This window comes from Notamacropus eugenii, chromosome 6 (genome assembly GCF_028372415.1).
Source record: "Notamacropus eugenii isolate mMacEug1 chromosome 6, mMacEug1.pri_v2, whole genome shotgun sequence".
Taxonomy (NCBI): Eukaryota; Metazoa; Chordata; class Mammalia; order Diprotodontia; family Macropodidae; genus Notamacropus; species Notamacropus eugenii.
In genome coordinates, this window is record NC_092877.1 from 41,255,379 (window position 1) to 41,264,086 (window position 8,708).

The window sequence follows — 8,708 nt, forward strand, 5'->3', positions numbered from 1 at the left end:
ACCTCACCGGGTTGTTGTGAGGATCAAATGAAGTAACATGTTCACAACCCTTTGTAAATCTTCAAGTGCCACATAAAGGCTAGCTGTTACTATCCCTAGGCTTCAATGGATGACTTGACCTTTGGGCTGCTCTAGAAGCTATAGAAGGCTGGGGTAACAGTTCTTAGATGAATGAGTGACCTTGCTGTAGCAAATTTTTCCATAGACACATCTATGGCAGAGCATGCCTTATTAAATACACACATGAGAAGATGCTTAGACATGTGAGTTGTTTTAGCTCATTTTAGAAAAAAAAACACACTTATTTGGGAATAAAAGTTTCCTAATTTAGACATGTTCCTCAAATGGAAACTCATCTGAGGAGGCAGTGTGCCTGCTTACAATGGGATTCTCTTCCATGGTCTCTGGTTTAGGGGTCTTTTAAGGGTGTTTTCTGGTGTGGGCAATTCTCTCTCTCTTTTAAAATGTCTTAGTTTTATTGATGTTTTGTTTTTTCATCACATTTGTTCCTATATATACACTTCCCCCTCTCATACCCAAAGATTAAAAAAAGAAAGGGGGTGGGGAAGCAGTTCAGAAAATCACCAACATTTTTATCATGTCGGACAGGATGTACAACATTTCACAACCCCTCCCTTCCCCTGCAGCCTTTGCAGTGAAGGGAGAGAGGTGTTCTCATTTGCCCTCTGGGGCCGATCTTGGTCATTGTAAATGGTGCAGTCAGTTTTCAGATGTGTTCTCTGGACTGAAGACTCTCAGGTCTGTTCTCTGCTTTGGGAATGCTCAGGCACAACCATGCATGTGGGATATTGTTCTTCGTCTAGTTGTGTTTCTTGGTATTTTGATGAACTGTCCTCTAAGATGTGACCAATGGGGCTGCAACTAAGAAGGTTTCTTGGATGGTTTCCCCTCAGCAGACTGCGTAAGTCTGAATTATTCCTGGAACTAGAAGCTGAGTAAGTTGGCTGGTGCAAAACCAGTTACTAGTCTAAAAGATTCACTCAGTTCTTAGTAAGGATGCTTAGGTTGCTATGAACATCCCAGTCTCCCCCAACCTATGCACCTGGGCCAGCCCTGAACACCTCAACCAAAGTGAGAGTAGACTTCTCCTCAAATGTTTGGGACCACCAGATCCACTGCTGTGGCCAGGGTGCCCTAGATGTGGTGCCAGAATTTATTGTGCCTACTATGTGCCAGGTTCCAGATTAGACCCTGACGATATAAAGACAAAAAAGAAAACATACTGTTTACATTCTATGGAGGTAATATACACATATAAAAATATTAACTGAATAAATACAAAAATAAAGTCGAGGTGGTTTGGGGAAGATGGGCAGCAGCAACTATAAGGGCTGGAGGAGGGGGGAGTTAATGTAGGAAAGGCTTAAGGTGGAAAGTGGAGCTTGAGCTGAGTCTCGAAGCAAGTGACTACACATTGCAGAAGGTAGAAGAGAGAACCTCATGCATGCGAGGCATGGAGATGGGCAGTGAGAAGCAATGCTGAAGAACCATTTTCCTCAGTCCTCCTTCATCTAAAAAGGAATGCTTCCACATTCTCTCCCACAGCCTCCCCAGGTGTCTGCCTTCTTCACAGAGGACTCTTTTGGTTGAAGCCCAGACATAATCCAAACCTGCTCAAATATCTTTAATCCCAGTACACACAGGGCAAATGTTATAACTCCTCTCCTTAGCAATCAAGGTCTTCCCCAACTCTCCCCCAGCTTGCCTTTCAAGCCTTCTCTCACTAGACTCTGCCAGTCACACTAGATGACTCATCATTCCCTGAACACACTTGAAACCAGTAGGTTGCTCTTTTATCAAGCCAGCCAGTTCTCAGTCAAGATACATGAGTCCACATGAACCAAGGAGCCATTTATCAAAGGAGTGCCCCACCACAAACACAAGAAATTGTTTTTCTGAATCCTTCTATGACTTTGCTCATAGTCTCCTAGTTCTAAAGGTGGAAGAGGCCATCTAATCCAATTCCCTCATTTTATAAATTTTATAAACTGAGTCTCAAAAAGATTAAGTGATTTACCCTGGATCACACAGTCCGAATTCAAACTCATGTCTTCTTAAGTCTTATACCCCAGCACTTCTTTCAAACCAATCCCTGTGCTTGAGATCCCTCAGTTGATCCTTTGGTGGATTAGTGAGCTTGTCTATGATGGTGACCTCTCCAAGGGTGCAATCCCACCAACACCTGTTCATCCTGGGTAGCTCATCGGATCTCCTCCTGTAATTCCTCTAGCTAGGTAGTGCCATAATGCAAAGTCCATAGTGCATAAAGCACTGGACCTGGGGCCAGGAAGACTCATCTTTCTGAATCTGAACTAACACTTATTAGCTGTGTGATCCTGACCAAGTCACTTAATCCTGTTTGCTTCAGTTTCCTCATCTGTCCAATAAGCTGGAGAAGGAAATGCCAAACTATCCCAAGAAAATTTGCCAAGAAAACCCTAAATGGGGTCAGATAGAGTCAGACACAACTGGAAAACAACTAAAGAACAATTCCTCCAAGGATGCTGAACGTCTTCTAGATCAAAAGTTCTTAACCTTGGGTCCATTAACTTTAAAAAGAAAATACTTTGATAACTGTATTTTGATATAATGAGTTTCCTATTTAATCCTATGTATTTAATATATGCATTTAAAAACATATATATGTATAATGCATATATACATGAATTTAAAAACATGATTCTGAGAAGGAATCCATAGGCATTGTCTAATTATCGAAAGGGGTCCATGATACAAAGAGATGGAAAACTCTAGCTCTAGTTCTCTTGACATTAGATGGGTACCAAGAGATACCCCAAACCTTTAATACCTGTTAAAATCCTAGTCATCCTTAAATGCAGCTTAAATTACCTGCTCTAGGATGCTGTCTTTGAGCCTTGTGACTGAAAGTGAGCCCCTTCTCTTGAACTCTCCATGAATTTTGTTGCCTCTGCCTTACATTTTAATTGGTTTTATCTTTTTTCCCCTCCTAGAATTCTTAAGGGCTAAGGCTATGTCCATGCCAAATATATGATCTTGCAATAGTAGACTTTAAATAATTATTTATTGGGTTTAAATTGATTGAATTCCCCTTCCTATTCCCCCAGTCTCTTTGTCCTCACCCGCCTTCTGTAACAGTGAATGTGGGGGATCATGGAATCTGGGATCCAGGAAAGCCTGTGATGATGGCCCTTCTGTTTTTCTGCTGCCTGAATAGTACAGAGGCACAGAAAGACAAATGGAAAAAGGAGGATACCAAGAAACCAGCTAGCTAGAAACCCTGGGAGATGGGGATTTGTCTAGGACTTAGGATTGGAGGAAACCTTACCAGAATTATTGGCACACAAATCTTTCAAGGCTTCCTTTAGAGATGCCCTAAATCCAAGGCCTCCTGGCCCCTCCTGCCAGTTACAACCAGGCTAATGGCTGACTCCGACTGATGACTGACAAATAATCATACCCTGCCCATGATACTTATCTTTACAGAAAGGGCCCAAGAGCTCCCCACATCAACTTCTGTCAGAGGGAATACTGGCCTCTTGGAGGAGTCAGAGTTCTGATGGTTCCTCTCTAACACAGCTCTGGAGATGTGTTAATTAACCCCCAGGGAGCTTGGAGGAGAAAATCAGAACCAAACCATCAGAAGTCTAGATTTGCCCTGGGCGCCTGCCCTTGGTCAAGGTTGGGAGCATAGGAAGCCAAATGTCAAAGGTTTGGCCCTGATATGACCTATGTCTATTACTACCCTCCAAGTCCCCACTAGACTCTGACAAACTGAGGACCCTTGCCACCTTATAGCCTTAGGTAAGGGTTGTGGGAATTTAGAGGAAGGACTCCTGCATCTGGAGTCAGAGAACCAGCATTCAAATTTTGATTTTGTCACTTAAAAGTATTGTTACCTTGGTGAAGTTACTTTTAATTTCTCTGGGCCTTAGTTTCCTCATCTGTAAAACTGAAGGGATTAGATTAGACTTCTTTGGCCTCTCTCAAATCTATAGTCCTATATGTGGCCTGGGTTCAAACCTAACTTTGCCCCCATTACCTTTGTATCCTTTACGAAATCATTGACCTTCCTTTGGTCTCAATGACCTCATCTACAAATTTGTCTGTTGGATGGAATATTCTCTCTCAGCTTATAAATCCTTTAAATATCTAGGATTGCTCTGGCCCAAGCACACTAGAATATCCTCTAATTCCACGTTACTGAAGGAAGAATTTTTGATACAGATGATACATCCACTCAGGTGGATGATTCTGTAAAGTGAGAAGATCGATGGCAACGAGAGAGGCTTCTTAAGAGAAGCAGGTCGATAGAGTAGAAAGAATGTCAGGCGTATTATAATTGGAAGATCTGGGTTCAAGTCCTGATTCAGGCAGTTGGTAACTGTGTGTCATTTACCCTCTGAACCTCAGTTTCCACATGTGTAGAGTGGAATTAATAATACTTGCACTAATTTTTGAGTTTGTTGTAAAGAAAGGACCTTGTAAAACTTGAAGTGCTATAGGCAATGGACCATCATTAATCTTGGATTTGCTGCTTACTCTGTGTAATACTGGGTCACTTCACCTCTCAGGAAGAAGTCACCCCCTTGAAGGCTTTGTATTTCCACCATCTCCTGAAGTGGCTCTGTGCATTTCATGTGCTCAATCAATGTTTCCTGAATGTAATGATAACCTTTTCTTCCCCCATACAATGAGGGGGCAGGACTGGCTGCCTTTCAAGGCCCCTCCCAACTCTAAATCTTTGATGACCTCTGGTTCCCCTCCAGCTCTGATTTTCTAAGGGTCGAGGATTCTGTGTGCACAGGACAGCTTCATTTGTAGCTGCTTTTTATCCACCAGGGTTTTTTCATCTAGAAGCAACTGGGTGGTACAGTGGATAGAACACTGAGTATGGAATTAGGAAAACCTGAGTTCAGATCTAGCCTCAGACATTTGCTAGCTCTGTGACTCTTGGCAAGTCTCTTAATCTGTCTCAGCCTCCATTTTCTCAACTATAAAAAGGGGATAATAAGAGCACCTAAAGATAAAATGAGATAACACTTGTAAAGTGCTCAGCACAGGACCTGGAACATAGAAGATACATAAAAAGTGCTTGTTTGTTTATATTTCAAAGAAAGCATTCTTTAATTCTTTTTCTTATTCCACTCACCTCCACCCCCCTCCCCAATTCTCCCAACTTCCTAGGGACAGCTAAGAATGAATGAATGTCTAAGATATTCCAAATGCCCAAACCAAGAAAGCAACCCTGGGAATTTTTTGAATGCCCTATATCTGGTCCCACCAGTTCGATTTGATTCATTTAGTATCCATTATGAACGAGACATCTGGGGATGCAAATACAGAATAGTGCCTGTCCCCAAGGAACTTACCTTCTTCCTTGGCATCTTATGTTCAGCTGGGGAACCATGATCTTCAACCTCTACAAAGCACGTCTGTTTTGGCAACAGAGTTCAAGGAGTATTTAGAAGGGAGGCTACAATTTGTTTATATACTTAATTTGGGAACAAGGTGAAGATCTAATTTTCCCGGAATGCAGTACTTTGTGGATTCTAAATTCATGGTATGGACATGAAGATACAAAGTAGATGGTCTGCTTCTCTAGGAGGTAACCTGAGGGTCTGGGGTAAAAAGTGGTCCCTGATGGTGCTGTCCCCCCAACCTTCCTCTTGATGTCTTTCTTCCCAGGTCTTCGCTCAGAAAAGCTGGTCCCCTTTCCCCACTTACCAAGCTCAGGAAGAGACAGAATAAATGATGACTCCACCATTAGTCCTGTTCATAGTTCCCAAGGGCAGTTGGCCCAGGGTCATCAGTTGGATTTCCCTGGAGAGAGTAGGAAGGAGAGAAATAGGGGGGGGGGGAAACATTTCTTCCTAAGAGCTGATTAGATGCCTTTCTTGTTGTTCTAAAAGAAGGTTACATCTGAAAGGCAAGACAGAGGAGCAGAAATAGGAAGCAGAAAGGGATGTAAAGATTCTGCCATGTCATATCACTCCTCCTTTTCTATACTCTCTGGCTCCAGCCTAGGTCATAGGATCATGGATCTAGAGGCTATCTAATCCAACTGTCTCATTTTACAGATAAAGAACTGAGACCCAGGAAAGTGAAATAACTTCCCCAGGGTCACACAGGCCTTATGATAATTGGGGGACCCCAGCTTGGAGCAGTAACTACAAGAGCAATAAACAGCAAAGGTGGAATTTGCCCTCCCCCACACACTCTACCTCCCATAAACCCCTTCTGGAGGAAGACAGTCCCACAAATCCCACCAATTAGGTAAAAAATTCAAATACAAACTCCATCACAGCACCCTCTCCATATCTTTGTCTTCTCTCCCTTCTTTTCCTCTACTTTTTTCTCATCCTTTTCTTCTCTTTCCTCCTCTCTGCTCACCTACATAGTCTTGACATTGTCAGAGCTCCTAGACCGGACCCTTCCTGAGTTTCCCAAATGTTATTCTCTGAGTGCTCTGGACACCCCTCTGCTTCACCCACTCCCTCCCTCTGCACTAACCTGTCTTCTCTGTTCCTCTCTGCAGTATGTGGCTTTTGCCTCTCTCTTCTTCATCCTGGTCTCCATCACCACCTTCTGCCTGGAGACCCATGAGCGGTTTAACCCCATCGTGAACAAAACAGAAATTGAAGTCATTAGGAATGGCACCCAGGTGCGATACTACCGGGAGGCAGAGACTGAGGCCTTCCTGACCTACATCGAGGGGGTCTGCGTGGTCTGGTTCACCTTTGAGTTCCTCATGCGGATTGTCTTCTGCCCCAACAAAGTGGAGTTTATTAAGAATTCATTGAACATCATCGACTTTGTGGCCATCCTGCCTTTCTACTTGGAGGTTGGACTCAGTGGCCTGTCTTCCAAAGCTGCCAAGGACGTCTTGGGTTTTTTGAGAGTGGTCCGGTTCGTGCGAATCCTGAGAATTTTCAAGTTGACCCGACATTTTGTAGGCTTACGGGTCCTGGGGCACACCCTCCGTGCCAGCACCAATGAATTCTTGCTGCTCATCATTTTCCTGGCCTTGGGTGTCTTAATCTTCGCCACAATGATCTACTATGCTGAGAGGATAGGTGCTCGACCCAATGACCCCAGCGCCAGTGAGCACACGCACTTTAAGAACATCCCCATCGGCTTCTGGTGGGCGGTGGTCACCATGACGACACTGGGCTACGGAGACATGTACCCGCAGACGTGGTCAGGCATGCTAGTGGGGGCGCTGTGTGCGCTCGCAGGGGTACTGACCATTGCTATGCCCGTGCCTGTCATCGTGAACAATTTCGGAATGTACTATTCCTTAGCTATGGCTAAGCAGAAGCTACCAAAGAAAAAAAAGAAACACATTCCGAGACCACCGCAGCTGGGATCCCCCAATTATTGTAAATCTGTCGTAAACTCTCCACATCACAGTACTCAGAGTGACACATGCCCGCTGGCCCAGGAAGAGATTTTAGAAATTAACAGAGCAGGTAGGAAGCCTCTCAGAGGAATGTCAATCTGACCTTTCACCTCCGTCCCTTGTAGAGATCTGAGATCCAGTCAGACTGCTTTCTTAGCACCATGGGTAGCCCAGGGATCTGTTAGCATCCCATGGTCCCACACAGAATCCTGGCGTGTGGAGTCTGGGTGGGGGGCCGGGAAAGGCTGAGCATCCAACTGGAGAAGGAGAAAGTCAGTGGGAAGGGCCTTACCGATGGTCCCCGGGTGAGGCACCTGACACTTGACACAGGTTCATGTTGTTCTGAAGAGAAAAACAGTGTTGCCTCGAGGAAGACTCGCAGGCACCCACAGCCCTGGTGCTGGACTATCTTAGTAAGAGCCATGGGCTGAGGGTCAGTCTCTGATCCAGGTCACTGGCCCATCTGATGAAGGGGGTGGGAAGAGGGCAAAGTAAGAGGACTTTAATTTGGGTTTTCTCTGACTCTTTTACATGTAGGGTCACAGCCCCCTTCTTTCCCCATAGAGGTTTAGAGGACAGAAATCATGCACGATGCGACTCTTAGGGAGAGTAGAGTAGGGCAGAATAGGGCCCAGAACGCTCGGGGGCATGGTCCCACCACCTGCCTGCTGCCTGCTGAGTAGAAATAAAGCCCTAAAGCCCCCATCCTTCCTCAGAGGGCTTCCCCTGGCTGTAACATGCATACTCCATAGCATGCAGATGCCCCATCCCGTACCGCCACACTAGGCTATGTTCAGCATTTGTAGCTATGAGCTTTCAGGCACGACAGTAAGCTTTCTCCATGTCTGCTTCTCTCCAGGATTTGGGTTGAGTGGTCCATCCAGAGTTTTCCAGCAGCCTCTTGATGCAAAGGGCTGCTGGGCCAAGAAATAGAATGGGTGATAGCATGAGCAGCCAGGCTTAGATGTAACTGCTATGGGTGTCAGCCTTGTGGGGGAGGGGTGGGCAGGGGTGGGGATCAGGGCAGAGAAGGGGTTTTCTCCCAGCTGGGATCGACCACAACAGTATGAGCAACCCAGCCAGTGAACAATCCGTTTCATGTGAATTCCGCATTGGGGGAACAATACTAGTCACCGAGGGATATATTCTAGTATTCCATGGCTAGTGGTCATCATGGGACTCTCTCAGTTTTATGAGAATCCACAAATAGCACATAAAATTATGGGGCTCTGATCTGAATTGAAGATTCAAACCCCATAATCTACCTCTACCCATGGACTAGCATCGATGCATTTTGTAGACAACA

General features: G+C 45.0%; 1 protein-coding gene across 1 annotated transcript; it reads left to right on the forward strand.

Annotated features, from left to right (window-relative positions):
- The first annotated feature begins 6,515 nt into the window (after window positions 1-6,515).
- On the forward strand, window positions 6,516-8,332 carry KCNC1 (potassium voltage-gated channel subfamily C member 1). The gene has a single exon (XM_072619632.1). The coding sequence runs from the start codon at window positions 6,752-6,754 to the stop codon at window positions 7,502-7,504; it is 753 nt and encodes a 250-aa protein (XP_072475733.1). The 5' UTR covers window positions 6,516-6,751; the 3' UTR covers window positions 7,505-8,332.
- The last annotated feature ends 376 nt before the right edge of the window (window positions 8,333-8,708 follow it).

Excerpts from the sequence above, each read along its gene's own strand:
- KCNC1 (XM_072619632.1), top strand. The coding sequence starts at position 6,752 with ATGCGGATTGTCTTCTGCCCCAACAAAGTGGAGTTTATTAAGAATTCA.